Source organism: Pygocentrus nattereri, chromosome 24, assembly GCF_015220715.1.
Source record: "Pygocentrus nattereri isolate fPygNat1 chromosome 24, fPygNat1.pri, whole genome shotgun sequence".
Classification (NCBI taxonomy): domain Eukaryota; kingdom Metazoa; phylum Chordata; class Actinopteri; order Characiformes; family Serrasalmidae; genus Pygocentrus; species Pygocentrus nattereri.
The window spans coordinates 10525560-10547732 of NC_051234.1; the positions used below are offsets into that span (position 1 = coordinate 10525560).

Genomic DNA, 22173 nt, shown 5'->3' on the forward strand with positions numbered 1-22173 from the left:
GACAGGCGAAGCCTCAGCAAGAACTCATTCAAACTTCTTCAGCTTCACTTTGAACGTTTGCTGTAATGCAATAGAACCAAAAAGGTTCCACAGTTCTAGAGTCAAACTGAGCTAAAAATACAGCACTGTGCAAAAGTCACAGACCACCCCCTTCTTTTATTTCCAGCCATTAGGAATTTTCCCAGAAGCCTCAAAAGATAAATCTATCAATCTATATCAGATGCCTCAGTGTTCAGTGGGTCTCTCTTCTCCTTTATTCCAGCTTCCATTCTTTTCAGAAAACTCACTTTCAGCTCCTCAAAGAATCTGCAGACACACCTCCACAGTTCAGTCTTAGAAGTTGGTTGATCATTTTCTGAAGTGATCAAACACATTCAGTGGTGTTGAGATCTGGACTGTGGGGTGATCAGTCCACCATTCTGAGAACAGCAGCAACAACATGCACTTAAAGAGGAATTCCATCAACTTTTCAACATTTCTGCATAACTGAGTGTGAGAGATGTAAACAGAGCGGTTTGGTGTGAAATGGTTCAGTCTTTACAGTGGTGGTGATAAGAACCAGGGGTCACCATGACTACGACACAAATATAGACATTTTATTTACTAACCAAACCCACCAGTGAACCTACACGAGTCTTCTGAGTTTTATATGGAATGATGATGATGGAAAATAGTGAAAAATCTTTTGCCTCACAACACCCTGCATGTATCCCTCCACCATGAGTGGATGAAAATAAATGGATTCATTTTAAGCCAATACTTCATCACACAGGTGGACGTCTGGTTTCTATCACCACCACTGAGAGCAGTTCTGACTCAGTTTCTTTAGAACTGAGCGTTTTACACCAAACCAATCTGAATGATTTTATTTAGGTTGTAACCATTTAAATATGCAGAAACTTTGAAAAACGGGTGGAATTTCCCTTCAGTGGTGGTTTTGACTGGAAATTCCATAATTAAAGAATTGTGTCTGATTTTACATAGCACTGTAAATGAGTCCAAAAATGACAAACCTTTTTTTTTTTTACTTGAATTCATTCAAAGAACTTCTAGAAGTTTGAATCATACATACAAAACTGTCAGAAAGTACAATGAATGGAAAGGAAAGGCAAACAATTACGAAAAATAAAACTGATATGTTGTGCAAGAGTTCACATCTTGTCTAGCTGACAGCACACACACTTTCAGGCTGCTGTGAGCCTCTGAGTTTGAGATTTGGTACAGTTCTCTTGCTTAATTTGTTAAGGCTCACTATGGAATATATTTATAGGCCATATTTATATGCAGTGAATAGCACAGAGGTACAAAAGTAGCTTCTAAAGAATGCACATCTGGTTTGTGAGCATTTTCAGGCTCTACTCTGGATTGTCCAATAATTCCTATGAATTATTCAACAATAAATAGTATATAGTATTATAGCTAGTAACCATAAAGTTATCAAGTAAACACTATCAAGTATCCAGAAATGCCTATTAATTATTTAGTATCTACTATATGAATTATTATGTATTATGAATTATTGTGTAAAAACTATGAATTATTCAAAATACTATAAATTACTCAGTATCAGTATCTCCAGTATCAATTATTCAGCCTCTACTATGAATTATTCATTATCTCCTATTAATTATTCAGTATCTACAATGAACTATTCAAGATATTTCCTATGAACTATTCAGTACCATTTAGTACTATGGATTATTCAGAATATATAAAGACCTGCTATGAAACTAATGCGTAAGTTCTGTATCTAATTGTGGGTAATTCTCTATCAACCCTGGACTTTAGGCTACGATTAGGTGCAACCTCTGTTCAGGACCCTGGCAATGTCTAAGTGGTTGGGGTGAGTGCGTACCTGGCCCAGCGTGCACTCCATGGCCCCCAGACAGTCGATCTCCCTCATGCCGTTGTGGCTGCTGTTCATGTCATAGAGCTCGAAACGCAGCCGCTGCACCTCCTCAAAGTAATAATCCAGAGTGAAAACCTTGGAGAACGTGGGGTTAATGCAGCTCCGGATCACCTCCGTCCTGTCCACCTGCACACACAGCAGCACACCGGTCAGCTCTGAAAGCCCACCGCCCGTTTCAGTACCAGCCTTAACATCCCTGACCATCTTAAGAGTCCTTTACTGTTTTACCTACTGTTTACTCTGCAGCTATTACCAGATTTCTACTGTAGAACCAAGAAAATGGAAACATTAGATAACATTGTCTATTGTTCGCATATTCTATAGGATAATGTTGTTTCACTTTTATTAATCTTTTTATTCACTTCATTACTGCCAAGTTGTTATTTTCCATTTTTTCCATTATTAATACTAATAATTTACTTAATGAATTATTTCATTACATTTTTATTTTACCCTTATTTACTTATCAAATCACATTTTTATCAACTCAAATCATGTTTGTCACATCATATTTACACAGGTGTGAAGGTGAGTGAAAATCTAAGGTGTGTAGCCCCATTATAGTACCTATATAAAAATATATAAAAAGAAAAAAACACACAAATACACATCATTCCAATAATCAGTTAATGTTATGAAATGAAATGTACGGCTGTACACATTTCCGTATGTGCAGTTAGTGAGTCTGAAGTAGACAATAAATGAGATGCAGGTAAACAGAGGATAGAATACTGATATAGAAATCTTCCAGATTATACAGGATGTGGATAGAAGATGTACAAGAGATCAGTCTATATGTTTAAGTGCAGACTTGCTAGATTAAATGTGCAGTGAGATAAGAGTGAGCCTGTTTGAGGTGTGGATGTGGTATGGATTGTCCATGAAGATCATAATGATGATCTTGTTATAATATAATGATATAAGTTACTATACTGTTGCAATTTTCTTTATTTAAAAAAAATTTTAAACTACAAACTTTATTATTATTATTATGATTACTTTTTTTGCATTTGGTGTATTTTTACTATCCAATTTTTCTATCCTTGTCTTATGCATTGGGTCAGCTGAGGCCCTCCTTCAATGTACTCCAAGTTCAAATAAAGGCTGAACTGCAGCCCATTTAGTCAGATTCTGAAGAAGAGGATGACTGCTGGACTACATCCAACTCGGAACCTGTCACTGGTCCTAAGAGAGCTTCTCAGTCGGCAGATGAACAACTAAACAAGCAGGAATTGAGCAAACAAGATGGGCTGTGAAACGTTTTACAGACGGACTGGACGCAAAACCGCATTCAGCTTCATCTGGAAAATGCTGAGCTCAACCTCCACCATGAATAGATTCAAATGAATGGGTAATTAATTAGTAAGATTATTATTATTATATTATATTAGTAAGATTATAAATTATTATTTTGAGCCAAAATTCTATGACCAAAACCATCATAAACAGTGTCTCAGTCATTGGGCAGTGAATTCATAACCATTTCATATAGTAACTTTCTGTGAGGTGGACATCTGGAACCTATCACCACCACTGTGAACAATTATGATTGGTAAGTTTCTCTAGAACGGAGCGTTTTACACCAAACCACTCTGAACCGCTCTGTTTGCATCTTAATCATCTAATAATGTGGAAGTTTTGAAAAATGAGAGGATTTCGCCTTTAACTTTGCCCTGTTACATCTACTGCATTAGTGTCTGTGACCGAATTACTGCCATGATAGAGCACACACTCTCTCTCTCATGCCCCATTGCTTAAATACTCTACACATCTGGGGCATGTTATAGAATACTTAAACACACAGCACACTCACATCTGCCTCCCACTGCACAGTTCATCTGCACCCAGAGGACCTGCTATGGACACCGCTACAGGGTCTGATTGAGGGTTCAGGGGAAACAAGAGCCTGTTTATAACGAGTGAAAGGCTTTCCTGAACTGAAGCTTGCTAAACTGTTCATCTGCGGCTGAGCTGCTCTGCAAGATATAAGTCTTTAATGTACAGCGAGACGCGAAAGTAAATGAGGCCCCCTACACTTCCTGTAGTGTATTACAGTCTGTCAGAGGGACTGTGTGGATCATATGAACATTATAGAGGCTTTTTAAACGGAACAGTAAAAGCCATATCACCCCCTACACTTCCTGTAGTGTATTACAGTCTGTCAGACCAACTGTGCAGATCACATGAACAGTACAGGGCACTTTTAAAATATTAAATAAAACCAACATTAAATAAACCATCCAAAAAGAAGTTTCTTTAGAAATATATTTTTTAAAACATACACCACATTGCCAAATGTATTCACTCACCCATCCAAATCATTGAATTCAGGTGTTCCAATCACTTCCATGGCCATAGGTGTATAAAGCTAAGCACCTAGACCTGCAGACTGCTTCTACAAACATTAATGAAAGAATGGGTTGCTCTTAGGAGCTCAGTGAATTCCAGCGTAGGACTGTGATAGGACGCCACCTGTGCAACAATTCCAGTCGTAAAAGTTCCTCACTACTAAATATTCCACAGTCAACTATCAGTGGTATTATAACAAAGTGGAAGCGATTGGGAATGACAGCAACTCATAAAATGACAGAGCTGGGTCAGTGGATGCTGAAGCACATAGTGCGCAACGGTCACCAACTTTCTGCAGAGTCAATCACTACAGATCTCCAAACTTCATGTGGCCTTCAGATTAGCTCAAGAACAGCGTAGAGAGCTTCATGGAATGGGTTTCCATGGCCAAGCAGCTGCATCCAAGCCTTACATCACCAAGCGCAATGCAAAGTGTCGAATGCAGTAAAGCACTGCCACTGGACTCTAGAGCAGTGCAGACGTGTTTTCTGGCAATCCGATGAACAAGTCTGGGTTTGGTAGTTGCCAGGAGAACAGTACTTGTCTGACTGCATTGTGCCATGTGTAAAGTTTAGTGGAGGGGGGATTATGGTGTGGGGTTGTTTTTCAGGAGTTGGGCTCGGCCCCCTTAGTTCTAGTGAAAGGAACTCTTAATGCTTCAGCAGACCATGAGATTTTGGACAATTTCATGTTCCCAACTTTGTGGGAACAGTTTGCGGACGGCGCACCAGTGTACAAAGCAAGGTCCATAAAGACATGGATGAGCGAGTTTGGTGTGGAAGAACTTGACTGGCCTGCAAAGAGTCCTGACCTCAACCCAATAGAACACCTTTGGGATGAATCAGAGCGGAGACTGTGAGCCTTCTCGTCCAACATCAGTGTCTGACCTCACAAATGTGCTTCTGGAAGAATGGTCAAAAAATCCCCATGAACACACTCCTAAACCTTGTGGAAAACCTTCCCAGAAATGTTGAAGCTGTTATAGCTGCAAATGGTGGGCCGACATCATATTAAACCCTATGGATTAAGAATGGGATGTCAGTCAAGTTCATATGCGTGTGAAGGCAGATAAGTGAAGACTTCTGGCAATATAGTATATGTTTTAAAAATATGCTTAAATGGTCCTGTGCGTGGTGAAAAGATTCCTTGGATTGATGGAGAAGGTGTTGTATATGGTTGTATAGTCTCCGGCAGGAAACTTTTCCTCAAAAGTAGAACAGTTTCTTGTAAAATGTCTCTCAATGTTCAACTTTTTACGAGGCTGAAGTCACTTCTCATTCACCAGCTTCTTGTTTGAATTATCCTGTTCCACCTCAAATGATGCCTGAGGTGCCCGAATGCACATGCTGCACCATTTAAGGTGGAACGGGAAAATTCAAACAACAAGCTGGCGAATGAGAAGCGACTTCAACTTCATGACTTTTTAGTGTTTGACAGTTTCTTGTTGCAGATTAAATGTATCAGGATACCAGCGGGAGTGAATATAAACGCAAATCAGTCCATTCACATCCAAATTGTTGATGTTCATCTTTAATCGCTCTCTTCGCATTTTCTTTAGCTACTAGCTAGGTGAGGCTGTTGTCTGTGTTGCTATGGTGACCAGCAGTCTGTGCTGATCTTCAGCGTTAAAAGGTGAATTAGCAGTTCTACATTAATTCCAGCATTTAAGATCATTTATTCATTATTATTTATTAAGATCATTTACTGCTGATCATTCAACACAGTTTATTTTACTGTAAAGGAAGATTATTTCATTTTTGCCTAAACATGTAATTCTACTGTGGAGATGCAGAGCCACATGTTGCTGACACCTGGGCTAAACAGATCCCTTTTCAAAAAGACATGCAAATAGTTCTTTGAGTGTTCATATTTCTATCCAGAAACATTGTTTTTACTAAAGAACCCTTGAAAGAACATCTTTTAAAGAGTGTACAGCGGTGTCTAATCTGCCTCAATCTAGTTTCAGTGCTCCTAAACATTTACAGTACAAAACTCTTAACTTTCCCTGCAGCAGTTTTGAAGCTAACGTCACCACAGTTCTCCACCGTGAAGTCCATTACACCCCTCTTTATTAATCAATACTAACTGGGGTACAGCAGAGCTATTACGCTCAGGCTAATCAAGCATTTAACATGTAATTGCATGAATAAATGCATCACAGGCTTTCAGGACTGTATCAGCTCAGGGAGGAGTTTTGCATTGTAAGCACTGAAGTTTGTAATTGAAACTTAACAGCAGCAGGACCAGCCGAGCGGCTCGGAAATGAATTTCTGTAAAAATCCTCCTTCCTGGAGGCCATTTCATTTCTTTTCCACACTGAAGGACCAAAACGGTTGGTGTTATCTGTGATCCCTCAGCAGTCTAGACGGAGTTTAGTCTCAGCAGCTTGGCTCTCCTCGGGCGGATTAGCAGCTTGGATTCTTTTTCCATTTTCATTACAATCTCACTGCGACCCCGAGCTCCTTGGCATCGCCGACAAACGCCTCCAAAAGATTTTTATGCACCCACAGGGCCTCGGCCAATTAGAAAAGAGTGCAGGAGAGGGCGGAGACTTCAGACAAAAAGTCCAAAGCAGGGATAACACTGTTCTGATTAAGCATGAACAAGAAGATTTATGAGGCTTTCTTTCAGTCTTGCTCTCTCCCCCTTTTCTCTCTTTATATATACACCAATCAGGCATAACATTCTGACCACCTCCTTGTTTCTACACTCATTGACCATTTTATCAGCTCCACTTACTATACAGGTGCACTTTGTAGTTCTACAGTTACAGACTGTAGTCCATCTGTTTCTCTGTGCACTTTATTAGCCCCCTTTTACCCTGTTCTTCAGTGGTCAGGACCCCATGGAGCGTCATGGAGCAGGTATTATTTGGGTGGTGGATCATTCTCAGCACTGCAGTAACACGTGGTGGTGGTGTGTTAGTGTGTGTTGTGCTGGTCTGAGTGGATCAGTTTTTAAACACCTCAGCATCACTACTGGGAACAGTCCACCAACCAAAAATATCCAGCCAACAGCATCCTGTTAGAAACAAGGTCATAATGTTATGCCTGATCGGTGTATGTTGCCTGACTAAAGGTACTGAGATGTACTCTTGAGGGTTCCACCCCAGTGACAAGAGTGTAGACAGCCAATTCAATGCAAACTCTGGTAGCTGATGGTGACCAGATTTATCCAACTTCTTTACAAAGTTTATGGCCCTGAGGAATAAAGAGGTCATGGAAGCCTTCCTGAGGGCAAGGCCAGATTTCCTCTTAAAGCGTCGGGTCTGTTCTATCTAAACATTCAAGAGAAGAAGAATGACACACCAAAACCCATGAAACAGAAAAGGTACCAATTAAGGACAGAGTGTGTCCTCTAAGTAAGGGTCACGGGCCAGCAGCTCAATGGACAAATAGCCTTAAAAGGGAAGAAGGCATGACCGTCCCATTTTCACAAAAAGACAATTTTCCATTAGCAACACTAACATGAACAATTTACAGGACTGTGAAAAAGTCACTTTTCCCTCAAGTGTGTGTGTGACACAAAACGTCATGTTTCAGCTTGAATTAAAGGTAAAATCATTCTGTTTGGTCAGCTACCCACGTTACCTAGCACTGTGCAGAGTGACAGACCTTCTGAACCACTCAGAGACAGAGGACATCTATGATCTCTTGGACTCCCAGTAATGGACAGCTGTGGCATCACCAGGGACTGAACTTGCAATCTCCCTATGATGACACCACCAAACAGTTCATGCATCTTGAGTATCAGGATTATACCTGGATGAGGCCACATAAAAATGCAAGTGTAAACACATTTAAAACACATTTAAAAATCCGATCTCTCAAACCACTTCAGGAAGTGGACCATCTCTACAAAATATTAACAATAATCAATACCGTCTCAGTATAACCGAAACCACTCCCAGTACAACCAAAACCCCTCCTAGTGCAACAGAAACTCCTCCCAGCACAACCAAAACCCCTCCCATTACATCAGAAACCCCTCCCAGAACAACCGAATCTCCTTCTAGTACAACCGAAAACCCTCCTAGTGCAACCAACCCCCCCACCCCCAAGTACAACGGAAACCCCTCCCAACACAACCAAAATCCCTCCCAGTACAACCAAAACCCCACTCCCAATACAAACAAAACCCCTTCCAGTACAACTGAAACATCTCACAGCACAACTGAAACACAACCAAAACGACTCCCAGTACAAACACACCTCCCCTAGTACAACCAAAACTGCTCAGAGTACAATCAAAACCCCTCCAAGTACAACCAAACCTCCTCCAACACAACCAAAACCCCTCCCACCCCAGCATAGCACAAGAAGAGGATGAACAGTTAAAAATTGGTAACTGGTTGCTTCATAATGAGCTGATTTCCATATTCTGTCCCACACAGTGACTGGATTTCATTCCGACTAACAAGAGATACATTTGACTCCCTAGTGTAAATGCATGTGGCTAAAATCTTGTCAGGGCACCATCCAGATCCTAGACACACAAAGTGACCAGGTCTTGATGGGGTCTTGCAGCACATTTATTTGATCTGGAATACAGTCATAATGAGCAAAATGCTTTAGTTTTAAGCTCCGCTCTTCCTTGTAAAACTTAGCCACCTGAGGCACATCTAACAAACAAATCCATTCACCCTCAGCACTCATCCTGCAGAGCAGGTGTAGTAGGCTACTCCAGATGTCCAGTTGCTTCCTTTGATTAACAGGGTCTTTCTACACCTGTCTGAGATCTCTTATTGAAATCCTGAGCTTTGTTATCCACTTAGCATTCACCCTGCGTAACCAAACATCAGGAATGAACAGAGGATGTTCTCCAGCCATCTGTTCCTCCTGTTCCTCTGCCCACGAAGAGAGAACGGAGCAACAGCAAATGAAGTGAAGATGAAGCAAACTGATAATAACGACAAACCACTGCATATTACTCTCCATCAAAGACATAAAGACATATTTCTCTTATTTATAACTCTTATAAATCTAGGGTTAGGACTGCAGTCTTGCTACATGACGTTTGTATTTTAAATAGTTATTAAAGCAATAAGCCACGAGGCTGTGAGTTACTGCAATTTTATCATGGGGAAGGGTGTTCTTAGGCATGACACGAAGCAGAGTAAAACCTCCTTCCCTGTGATAAAATCACTGTAATGCACAGCCTCAAGTGGCTTATGGCAGCCAACATAAAATATGATAAAACACACAATTCAGAAAATAATTAGAAGAAAGAAATGTAGTTCCTTCAGAGTACAGTATCGTTGTCAGACAAACACTGACCTCTTAATGAGGAGAAGGTCCGGTCGCCCATCACTGTACACTGCGGTCATGTCATGAACTTTTTAAACTTTTTGTTGTGTAACAGTGAACATATGATAACACAGCACTGTTTAATGCAAACAACCTTCGCTTTAAAAGTACTTTTTGGTCACTAAATTAGCACCGCAAGTCTTATTTAGCAGCAATCCAGTGGCGCCCTCTTCTTACACTGGGGCTGAATCTTAAACGGCTCCCTGCTCCCTACATAGTGCACTACGTAGGACTTTAAATACTGGATCCTGCAGCCCAACAGAGCAAAATACAGCTTAGAAATAGTCATTTGGTATTCAGACACATCAACACTCAATAAATGATGCACTGTTTGACTAGAATTTCTAAACATTCACAGCTAGAACACTATTTAGGGTGTACGGAGCCGTTTGGGATTCAGCCTGAAACACAGACATTTGAAGCATGTTCATTCAAGTCATTCAAGGGACATTTTTTAGACTTTTATTCTGACATTTTGCAGTTAATCATACTTTAAGTGTTTTAATTCAAGCCTGTGATATTTATGATGGGGCTGTTCAGCATGTTTGCTATCTTGGGGGCCAGCATGAGAGTCAAAGATTATTCTTTTAAAAGCAGGGGTTTTTTTTTTCGTGCAGTGATACAGAATTCAGTTGTTGTGAGGAGGTCATAGGTGTGTGTGTGTGTGTGTGTGTGTGTGTGTGTGTGTGTGTATAATGTGGATTTTACAATGGCTTTGAATGCAGATTGTAGGACCGGAGGTATCCTTTCATAATGATCATTAGAACACTGTACAATCAACATGCAGTGAACCGCATTCATACGTTTGTGCCCTTCGTTATTTCAAAATTTGAAATAAGCAAAAAGTGTAGTTCTCGTACATTTGCACATTTTCGAGCCATCATTCAAAACATGTCAAATCATCTAACAGTCCAAAAATGTTAGTGCTGCTAACTAGGAGAGAGGCGCTAGCTACCATTAGCTTAGCTTGCACGAAAACAGCTCTCCCCACCACAATTCACGGCTTACTAAAGCACTGACACAAGTTTAGATGATAAAGATTCAAATCTGGGGGAGTGAGGTTGAGCTGCTGGCGCTGAAGAGACAGAAAGGAGAAATTTAACCTGCTCTGTGGTGTCTGGAACTGTAGCCTGATCAGCAAGCTAGCGTCAGCTTAGCGAGCAGCTACAGACCCAGACAGAGCCTCACACCACAGTACAGGCTGATTCCGACTGACTGCTGCTCTGCTGAAACAAGTGTGGATGATGAAAACTAAAGTCTGAGAGAAAAAGTGGAGCGGCTGACGTTGGAGTGACAGAAAGCCAAAATCAAACCTCTTCTGTGAGGTGACCGGATATCTGAAATGAAAAGAGGGGACATTTCCAGCCAGGCAGTCAATATATCATAAAAATATTCAATGATTTTATCTATGAAATAAAAGAGGGGGGCAGTTCCAGTTTCCTGTATTTTGGCCATGCTACTGTAATAAACTCTAGTGAAGGCCGACTTATCAAACTGGGTACTAACTAACTCTGTAAACTGTGCCAGAAAATCAAATAGTAGCTACTACAGTGAGTGAGGCTCTGGTAAACTACGGAAAATAAACTCGTAAATAAACTGGTAAACTGTGGCTACAGAAAAAAGGCCCGCGGCTACAGCCTAACAGCCAGAAACATTTCGCTGCTGTCGAATAACAAAACTTTGTACCTCTGTTTTTTGTCATTTTTCAGGTTTTGCCATGATATGAAAATGCCTGTTGCCCTTTAAACTGTGTGTGCAATTTTCATGATGAATGGTCCAGAAGCAATGATCCAAAATGACTCTGAAAAAGTCTGGCTACATCAGTTACCAAGACTCAAAAGGGAAACCCATCCTCTTTTGATCAGCACTGGACAGTGGTGGACAGTAACTAAGTAAATGCAATTCATTGCTGTACTTAAGCAGTTTTTTTGTGTATCTGTACTGAGGTTTTTCCATTTTGGGCGACTTTTTACTTTCACTCCACTACATTTCAAAGTCAAATATTTTACTTTTTACTTCACTACGTTTTGAGAAAACTGTCACTCCTTTTGGTTTGTGTGTGTATAAAACCATAACATGTCAAAACGAAAGAAGTGCAAAGCAAGAGCACCAATCAGGGCACAGCGGTCACTTTGTTCTGAGCTTGTTTTGACCTGTTGGTCATACCGACCCAGTGCAGCACACAGTTCAGCCGTCAGCGCAGCAGCGTAAAATTTTGGTCTATTCAACATAAATGATGAACTAACCTAACTTTGTGTAAATAGAGCACAATATAGAAATATGTCCACATATGCAGTCGTGACTGACGCAGCTTTTTTCTGAATTTCTACAAACACCGTTTCATTTTATAGTAAATTAGTTTGGGCTGGTTTATGTTTATGAACAGAGGCCTACAGATCAAACATAGTAAAGGAGCTCATTTGTGATCCTGAGTTTAAAGCCAGTTTTTATTAAACTTCAACTTGTAACTAAGTTGTAAATAAATCTTAAACTGACACTTTGCTTGTTTGTAAAAGTGATTTCAGAGCCACTCGGTTCTCCCTGATGGAAACTGTTTACCTTCAGTGTTTTGTGCTTATGATCATTTTAATAGACGTCAGCGTCACTAATTAATGACGTTCTATTAAAAGACTGGTTTACCAAGAGAGACGCTGGAGTATTTTCACCTAAAATGAGTTCATGAAGCGAGTCTTGTTATAAAAATGCTAATAGGACATTAGAGCCATAATCTTTCGGTACTTTCACTTTCGATACTTAAGTTCATTTGAAGGCAAATACTTTAGCACTTTTACTCAAGTGGAGGTCTAAAGGGAGGAACTTCTACTTTTACTAGAGTAATATTTTACCTTGGGTGTCTCTACTTTAACTCCAGTACATGGTTTGTGTACCATTGGCACTGGATAACAAAAACAAACAGAAAAATCCTTCAGCTTGAATTTTACGATGAACTGAAACCCACTGAACCCAATTCAATGCTATTATTTCCGTTTTCACTCAAATCTATTTCTGAACACCTTCAGGTTAACACCTCGCGCATTACAGTCATACTGGCTGAAAATAAAGGCCGCTGTAAACCAAACGGGGGCTTTTTTTTGTTGTTTTTTTTTACAGAAAGCAGTTCACACTCACACTCCAGTCTCAGCTGTGAGTTGTGAGCGCAGACGCTGGCTGAGAAAACCGATCTGTATTTTTAGATGAAAACTTCGCTAAAATATGGGGCAGGAACCTCTGGAGACGGAGCCTTGAGTCAGGCTATCAAAAGGTCCACACTCTGCTGCTTCGCTGCTAATCTGAGGCTGATTTGGGCAGAAGTGACGTACAGCGGTCAGCTGGGAGAGGATCAGAGAGAATCCAGCAGGCCTGAGCTTGACCTTTCACCCTCGGAACAACAAGCCAAAGCCTATGAGGGAATAAAACATCAAAGTCTGTCTTTCTCTCTGTCTGTCTGTCTGTCTATCTCAGCCTTTCTCTCTCCTCTCCTTCTGTGACTCTGTGAGCATCTTTCTCTGTTTCACTGACTGCAGATCAAGTGCTGCAAACCACAGCAAAGCCCCTCTAGAAACATCACTTCAGAAACAACACAGCGAAGACACGCTGTGCTAGATAGCAACACATGGAAGGAGAACGACAAGACACGGGCGTTTATTCTAAAGAGCACAGGTTTGATCACCTCTATATAGAACCCTTTCGGCTAAACCACTACACACTTAGACAAGATGGTTCTTCAAGGGTTCTTTCGAACCATAAACACACAAAGAACCCTTGGCAAGATTAAAGGATTAATTGCAACATGAAAGGGTTCTTCTAATTGACTGACAATGTACTGTAGATGGTTCTATATAGTACTTTTTAAAAAGGGTTCCACTATTGTTGCAAGCCCAAAAACCCTTTTATGGTACTACACAGAATCGTTTTTTGCTAAGAATGTACTGTAACCACAACACACTTTATAAAGACAGTTCTACAAGAGTTCTTTAGTAAATAAAATAGTTCTACATAAAACAATATAGATAGCAAAAATGTTTGAAACTGAAACAAGAACCCTTTTGGTGCTATATAGAACACTTCTCCAAAAGGTTCTATATACAGAACCATTTACAGCACATTCTCCATCAATCTAAAGAACGCTTTCACAGTGCAAAGAACCGTTTAATCATGCAAAGTGTTCTTTAAGTGTTCATAGTTTTATACAGAATCATGTTCTTTCCTAAAGTACCCTTGAAGAATCATCATTTTTAAGCATACAATCTACAACGAAAGGTTCTGTATTTTCTATAACTTATTCAGTAACTACTATGAATTATTCAATAGTTATAGTCTTAAAAGTAGGTTCTTTAAGGGTTCTTTAGTAAAGAAAATGGTTCTATATAGACCCATAAACACTCAAAGAAACCACTTCATGCTTAAACAGTTCTCTGCATGGTGAAATGGTTCTTCAGATTGATGGAGAATGTGCTGTAGATGAATTCCATTTTTTTAAAGCGTTCTATATAGCACCGATTATCATAAGCTTGACATTACAACAACGGGTGCTACATGGAACCACATACAACACATTCTCCATCAATCTGAAGAACATTTTCACAATGCAAAGAATCACGTAAGCATGCAAAGTGTTCTTTGAGTGTTCATGGTTCCATGTAGAACCATTTCATTTATCAAACAACCCTTGAAGAACCATCATTTTTAAGAGTGTATGAATCAGTGAAATGTTCTATAACTGCTAGACCTTTTTTGTATATCTACTATGAATTATTTAGTATTTACTCTCATTCTTCTAACAGTATTTCAGTTGTTTTTTTGTTTCTTATCAAAAAAAAGGTTTTCAGTTCCTAAATGGTTCATTAGTAGATGTCTAGCAAATGTCCAGCCAATCTAGCAGAGACTGACCACACAGAGAGACAGGAGAGCCATCTGTGAAGCGGACCACCAGCCTGCCAACTAGCCTTAGTCTGGAATCAGGAAGATAAACAGTTCATAGACCAGAGATGAGTGATGGAATAATGGCACAGTGAGGCCTGCGGTGCGGGGGGTGGGGTTGAGGGCAGGGATGTCCAGCTCTGCAGAGACAACCAAACGTTCAGCGTCGTCATTGTTGATGTATGCTGGCCATGAATGAACAGAGAAGCGCTGTATGGATGGACAGGCTGCAGCTTCACTTATGGAAATTTAGACCTACAACAAAAGAGCAGTTAATATGCAGGAGGGCCTTACATAACGTTTCATCATTCTCACAGCCACTCACGTGTGTTTGGTTTTATCTTTTATCCACTTTCTCTTAAAAAAGCACACAATGAAACAGACACAGACATACTCACTCACAAACACACAACCTGAGCCTGAACACATATGGTCTCCCAGGAATCCGGGCAGAGCTACAGTTTCTAGGCTATGAAGGACCAAATGGGTGAACCAGTCTGCTACAGCGCCACCCTGAGGCAGAGCAGTACTGCAGTTCTAGTTACTTAAGATCACCAGAGACAGAAGCTGACTGTGGGTGAAGCAGATAAACAACGAGCTTCACTGAGTCTGGATTTGAGGGTCTGTTTTGTCCTCTAACTAACAGCACCATCCATCCATCCATCATCTTCCGCTTCTTCGGGGTTCGGGTCGCGGGGGCAGCATCCTAAGCAATGAGGCCCAGACCTCCCTTTCCCCAGCCACCTCCACTAGCTCTCCGGGGGGGGGGGATTCCGAGGCGCTCCCAGGCCAGCTGGGCAATATAGTCATGCCAGCATGTCCTGGGTCTTCCCCAGGGTCTCCTCCCTGGTGGACTTGCCTATGACAGCTCACGAGGGAGGCGTCAAGGAGGCATCCTAACCAGATGCCCGAACCACCTCAGCTGACTCCTCTCGACGTAAAGAAGCAGCGGCTCTACTCCAAGTCCCTCCCGGATGACCGAACTTCTCACCCTATCTCTAAGGAAGAGTCCAGACACCCTGCGGAGGAAACTCTTTTCGGCCGCTTGTATTTGCGATCTTATTCTTTCGGTCATTACCCAAAGCTCATGACCATAGGTGAAGGTAGGAACGTAGATCGACCAGTAAATCAAGAGCTTTGCCTTGTGGCTCAGCTTTTTCTATACCACAACAGACTGGTAAAGAGCCTGCATCACTACTGACCCAGCACCAATCCGCCTGTCAATCTCCCGCTCCCTTGTACCATCACTCGTGAACAAGACCCCGAGATACTTAAACTCCTCCACTTGAGGCAAGAGCTTATCCCCGACCCAGAGAGGGCTCTCCACCCTTTTCCGCCTGAGAACCATGGTCTCGGATTTAGATGTACTGATTCTCATCCCGGCCGCTTCACACTGCTGCAAACCGATCCAGCGAAAGCTGAAGTTCACGGCCTGATGTCCCCAATAGGACCACATCATCTGCAAACAGCAGTGATGTGACCTTGAGGTCACCAAACCGGACACCCTCCATCCCCTGACTGCGCCTAGAAATTCTATCCATAAAAATTATGAATAGAATCGGTGAAAAAGGGCAGCCCTGACAAAGTCCAACTCTCACTGGGAACGAGTCTGACTTACTGCCAGCCATGCGAACCAAGCTCCTGCTTTGTTTGTATGGGGCCTGAATGGCTCGTAGCAAAGACCCATGTACCCCGTACTCCCGAAGCACCTCCCACAGATTACCCCGGGGAACACAGTTCAATGCCTTCTCCAGATCCACAAAGCACATGTGGACTGGTTGGGCAAACTCCCATGAGCCCTCTAGGATCCTGGAGAGGGTAAGGAGTTGGTCCAGACTCTCTAGGAGGAGCACTTTCAAGCGTCCTTCCCAAGGACTTTAAGAAGGCAGGGTACTCTGAACTGCTGTTCGGTGCATAAGCACAGACAGCAGTCAGGACCTGTTCCCCAACCCAAAGGCGTAGGGAAGCTACCCTCTCGTCCACCGGAGAAAACCCCAACATACAGGCGCCGAGTCGAGGGGCTATGAGAAAGCCCACACCTGCCCGCCGCCTCTCACCATGGGCAACCCCAGAAAAGAATAAAGTCCAGCTCCTCTCAAGGAGCTTGAACCCAGAGCCCAAGCGGTGTGTTGAGGTGAGCCCAACTATATCTAGCCGGTATCTCTCAACCTTGCGCACCAACTCAGGCTCCTTCCCCGCCAGTGAGGTAACATTCCAAGTTCCAAAAGCCAGTTTCAGCAACAGAGGATCAGAATGCCAAAGCCCACGCCTTCGGACACTGCCCAATCCACAAAGCACCGAACCCCTACTACTGCCCATCCCATTGGTGGTGGGTCGATGGAAAGGGGGACTCATGTAACCCTTTCGGGCTGGGCCATGAGTAAATGCCCGGCCACCAGTTGCTCGCTGGCGAGCCCCTCCCCCAGGCCTGGCTCCAGGGTGGGGCCCCGGTAACCCTGTTCCGGGCACGGTACACAAGTCCTGTTTTTTATTATTTTTCAACTAATAGCACAACATCATAAAAAGCTTATTTTCAGGGATTTTGATTTTGAGATATTCAGAGGGTACAAGAGGTTAATTAGTATTTTGTATTTGTAAATAGTATTTGTATTTCGCACCTTGTGTATAACCATGCACTGTATTGCTTGCTGTATTCTGAGGCCTGTAGGGGAACGAAGCTTCAGACTATTACTTTTTACTATTTCTTACAGTGCTGAGTCATTAGTGTCCAGGGACGCAGGAAGGTGTTTAAAGTTGAAGTTACTGAAAACCTTGTTTCTCCAAAATGGTAACTTTTTAAGGAAAAGAACTGCTTTATGTTTAAATGTAAGTCAATGGAACCAGACTTTATTCCAAGTCATTCATTTGGTCCATTCATCATGAAATTTACACACAATGTAAAGTACAACAGGCATTTTCAAATTATGTCAAAAACTGAAAAATGAAAAGGACATACAAGGTTTTCTTCTGACAGCAGTAATATGTGTGATGTGAACAGTGTCATCATGCAAAATGATTCATTTTTCATTCAAATTTTTTTATTTAATGTAAATCAAACGGAGAATGCTTTGACCTGGCAAGAGATGAAAATATATCCACTGACCCATCAGACCACTGACACACACACTGATGTCTCGCTCTCCTTCTGGACTAACTTTTTGCAAATGAGTGTAGTGACATCAATCATGGTTGATGGTTGGTTATTCAGTATTATTATTATTATTAAGTATCCACTATAAATTATTCAGTATCTACCATGAATTATTCAGTAACTGTTATGCATCATTCAGCACCTAATATGAATTATTCAGTAATTATTATGAATTATTCAGCATTTAATATGAATGAATTAGTAACTTTTATTAACTTTTTCAGTAACCCTTATATATCATTCAGTATCCACTTCAGTATCCAATATGAATTATTCAGTATCGACTATCAATTATTCAGCATCTACTATGAATCATTCGGTATTTATTATGAATCATTCAGTATCTACTAAGAATTAATCAGTATCTACCATGAATTATTCTGTATCCACTATGAATGAATCAGTATCCACTATGAATAAATCAGTATCCACATTATTGAGCAACTACTAAGAGGTGTTCTATTATTTAGTAACTCCTTTGAATTATTATTTCACTATTATTAATTATTCAGTACCCACTATGAATGATTTAATCACTACTATGAAATGTAGGGGATACGAGCCATTAACTTTGTCTTTATTGTTACTGTTTATTTACGAGAGTTTGTACAGACTTTTAGAACAGAAAAGCAATAAAACAAGCATTAACACATACAATCCCAGTTGTGCAGTTGGCTGCGGCAGAGAGACTATTTTATTTCGTTTTATCTTCACGCTGCAGCTTTATCTCCACCGACTTCATGGCAAACAGCAGAATAGAGACGGGGGCAGTTATGGCACCCGGAGAATCAGAATCAGGTGTGTGAAGAAACACAGAAGCTTTGATACAAACAGAGCATTTGGCTTATGAAAGCTGCCTAAACTGGATTAAGACCACACAGATCACACTGAGAGCCGAATCCCAGCGCTGGATTGGCGCCTCAGAGTTCAGCTGAATTACACTCATCTCTGTAGGAGGGCTCTAATGAGTCAGCTCTCAGAGAACCCGAACTCAGGAAGAAAACTTCACTCTGTGTTTAGCTGTCCGTCATAGACAATACAAGTTGTTTACAAGTTTGTTTAAAAGTTTGAGCACCCCTGCCTGAATATGTTGTTTCCAGGTACGTGATTCTGATGACATGCGAAATCCAAATGGAGGAAGCGAAAGGCAGAATGGACGAGAATGCACTGAGCTAGTACGGCCTCGCCTGCATCTGTAATATCTAGATCCCATGTGTCAAACACAAGGCCCTGATCTCACAATCCTGCCCGGCCCGCAAAAGTATTTTAATTTTCTATTAATATTAGCTCGTTTCACAATGCGCTGCACTACAGTTCCCAGCACGCACTGCAACATAATGTGGGCTCTGATTCTCCTCAACAACAATCTATACGACAGTGGTTTCACTCCAATTCTACACAATTCCACATCAGTCATAACACCAAACACATTAGTTCAAGCAGACAGGCAGATTTAAAGACTAAGGCTCTGGGTTTGTTTAAATTTAGAATATTTTTGGTATTCATGTAATATTTCATGGTCTACTACAAGTGTCTATATTTTACTACTGAAGTTTTTTGCATATTTTGAATAAACAATTGCCAGTTAAAGTTATAGCAAAATCTATTTTTTTTCTCTGGCCCACAGATTTGTTGACATTTTTTAATAGGTCCCCTTCAGTGGATGAGTTAAACACCCCAGATGTAGACAATATTATGATAGAAAGGACGTGTTTCTGTTTAAAACTTTCTCTCGTAATATCGTCTAAACAAAAATCCACAGTATATGTTGGACAAGATCTATAATGAAGAGGCATGATTTTTCAGCTGTACTGACAGACCTGCCTGCTATCGAGGCAGCAGATATGAGCAGCTGCCTCATCCTCCAGAGGTCCTTCTACTCACGATAACAAATGAAAGCTTAAAAAAGTGAGGAGGCACTACAAGGCTGAAGTTGGCTTCCTATTCGAATTTTCCCATTGCACCTGAAATGGAGTAATAGTTATTCCTATGACGCCTGATGCAAGAATGTGACTGCTGCACCATTTAAGGTGGAATGGGGATATTCGAATAGGACGCAGGCACAGCAGGGTGATTTTATATTCACCTCTCTTTTGTGTAACTGTTAACCTGATTTAATTGTTTAGTAAGTGTTTAAGTTTAGTGTTTGTTCAAATCTATCAGCTGTGCTAACCCCCAACTGAACTGTGCAGAATACAACAATCCGCTCCTCCCAACTGCAGACGAGGGGTCTCAAGCCTTTGTAATAGCATGTGTCCGTCAATTTTTTGCATTTTTTCCCTTATGTACAACAACCTTTGGTACTCGATAAAAGCTCCTAGTGGTTTCTAGGTTAGATCGATTTGAGCTACCGTAAACGTAAACCACAGGCATTCTGAAAGCTTGTGACAGCTTCCTATGTAGAAAATCACTTCCTGCCCTCCATCTGCAGTTTAAACCACAGCATTGTGGTGATGTGATGTCATATTCGAGCAGGCTATTACATATTTTGTTGATTTTTGAAATGAAAAGAAGTGAACACAACCTCTGCAGCAAATTAAAAAGTAAATTATTAAGAGGTAACTGATTTTTTAGCCAGGTTAAGACTTGTCATCAACTCTCTGACTCTTCAATTCTTGTGCCAACACTCAACATCCTCTAAGCTGAGGATCTGAAAATGAAGCTAACTAATGCCTACAAAGGTTACAAAAAGATATAACAGCACTGACAGCTTATTTACATTGTTACAAATATCATTAAGACATGGCAGTTAAGGAGAATTGTGCAAATCAACAGATAGAACTGCCTGTATGCCAGTCAGAAAGGCAAAGCAAAACCCCCACATGACAGCAAGGGACCAGCAGGAAAGTGGTGCTCTACTCTGCAGCAGTGATTAAAGAATCAATGAAGCAAAACTAACCTGCGACCTCATCACAAACATTAATGTTTGAAATATGCAAAACACCATATAGATAAGCCAGAGGCATTTGGAAACAAGTGCCATGGACCAATGAAGTAAAAACCTGACTCTTTGGCCACAATCACCAAAGGTATGCAAGAGGAGTAGCATTTGATGATAGAAACACCGTGCTAACTGTTGACCATAGTGGTGGATCTATTGTACTTTGGGGTTTTGTGGCAGCCAGTGGCTCAGGAAATTTTACACAGGCAGAAGGAAGAATACCACTAAATTCCACTAAATATCAGCAAACTCTTAACAGTTAAGAAACTGAAGCTGAACATAAGCTGACTTCTACAACAATGGTAATGATCCAAAACACAACTCAAAAGTCATCATGTACTACACCAATAAAGCTAAACACATTACATCTTAAACATGCTGTGCATGACAGCCCAAGAATATTGCATAACTAAAAGCATTCTGTGATGACGAGCGGGTTGGAGTGAATAATTACCTAGTACATTGGAGTTTGTACCTTATCTATATCTGGTTAACATACAGAACTAAATGAACTGTAAAAGAAAGCATTACCTATTAACTTACAGTAACTCAAAGCCTTTAGCAGTTTTTAATTCAACTTTTAATTCTTTTACACAGTCGAGTCGAGTCACATTATTGACCACCAGCTCATATCCAGAGCAAGTTGCTGCACAAACAGCAGTCAGACGGGCTGGGAGTGACTCAATACGTCCTGGTAGGTTGTCACAGGTATCTGGAGCCAGGCTGACTGCAGTGCATCCTACAGCTGCTGGAGGGTTCATGGTTGAGGGTCCATAGAGCGAACACAACAATAGAGGTGGTCCCACAGATGTTCAATTGGGTTCAAGTCTGGGGAATTAGGGGGTCAGGGTAGTACTCGGAAGTCTTGGTCATGTCGCATCGTCTTGCTGGAAGATCCCATCCACCCCAGGGAAGACAATCATCATGTATGGTTGTTCGTGATCTGCAAGGATGGATTCACACCCAAATTGGTCAAGAGTGCCTTCCACATGGATGAGTGGACCCAGAGAATGCCACAAAAACTGACTGTAAAGCTGCCACTATCAGCTTGTCGACATGAAGTGGTCATAATAATGTGACTCGACTGTGTATTAATGTATTTACTTTGAGGGAATTATCACTGCAGTAGAGGCTGGCTAATGAAAATATCAGAACATAAGCAATAAATCTATTATTTCACTTCATGAAGTTTAATTTCTTACCTCGCACTTTGCACAAAAGGTTATTCAGCCAACATGTTTTTCGCATTTATTCTGACTCCAAGTAAAAATCTCACCTCAGGCTGTTTCTGATTTATTTAGGCATTTATGTGTAAAAAGTTTGAGTTTTATTCTGACAGAGTCGGATGCTGAGTCGAATTCAGTCAACCCAAATGTTTGTGAGTGGCGGATGAAAGGATGAAGGAGGAGGAGGAAAATGCCTCATCCTTCACTCAGCTGCTGACAAGTCTATCCATCACAGAGCGAGGGAGGAGGAAAAAGGAACCAAGAGGAAAAACTAAACTAAACTGAATGTCAACAACAAAACTAAGTGAGGCCTGTCAGAGAAATTCTTTCAGCTTGGTGCACTTATATACATTTACATACAGTGTGTGTCT

General features: G+C 41.1%; 1 protein-coding gene across 1 annotated transcript in view; it reads right to left on the reverse strand.

Moving 5' to 3' along the window:
- cpne4a (copine IVa) overlaps positions 1 to 22173 on the reverse strand; it is a 149276-nt gene that overhangs the window by 74533 nt on the left and 52570 nt on the right. The window contains exon 3 of the mRNA XM_037534248.1: positions 1856 to 2035. Coding sequence (XP_037390145.1) covers positions 1856 to 2035 — 180 coding nt within the window. The remainder of the gene's footprint in view (positions 1 to 1855; positions 2036 to 22173) is intronic.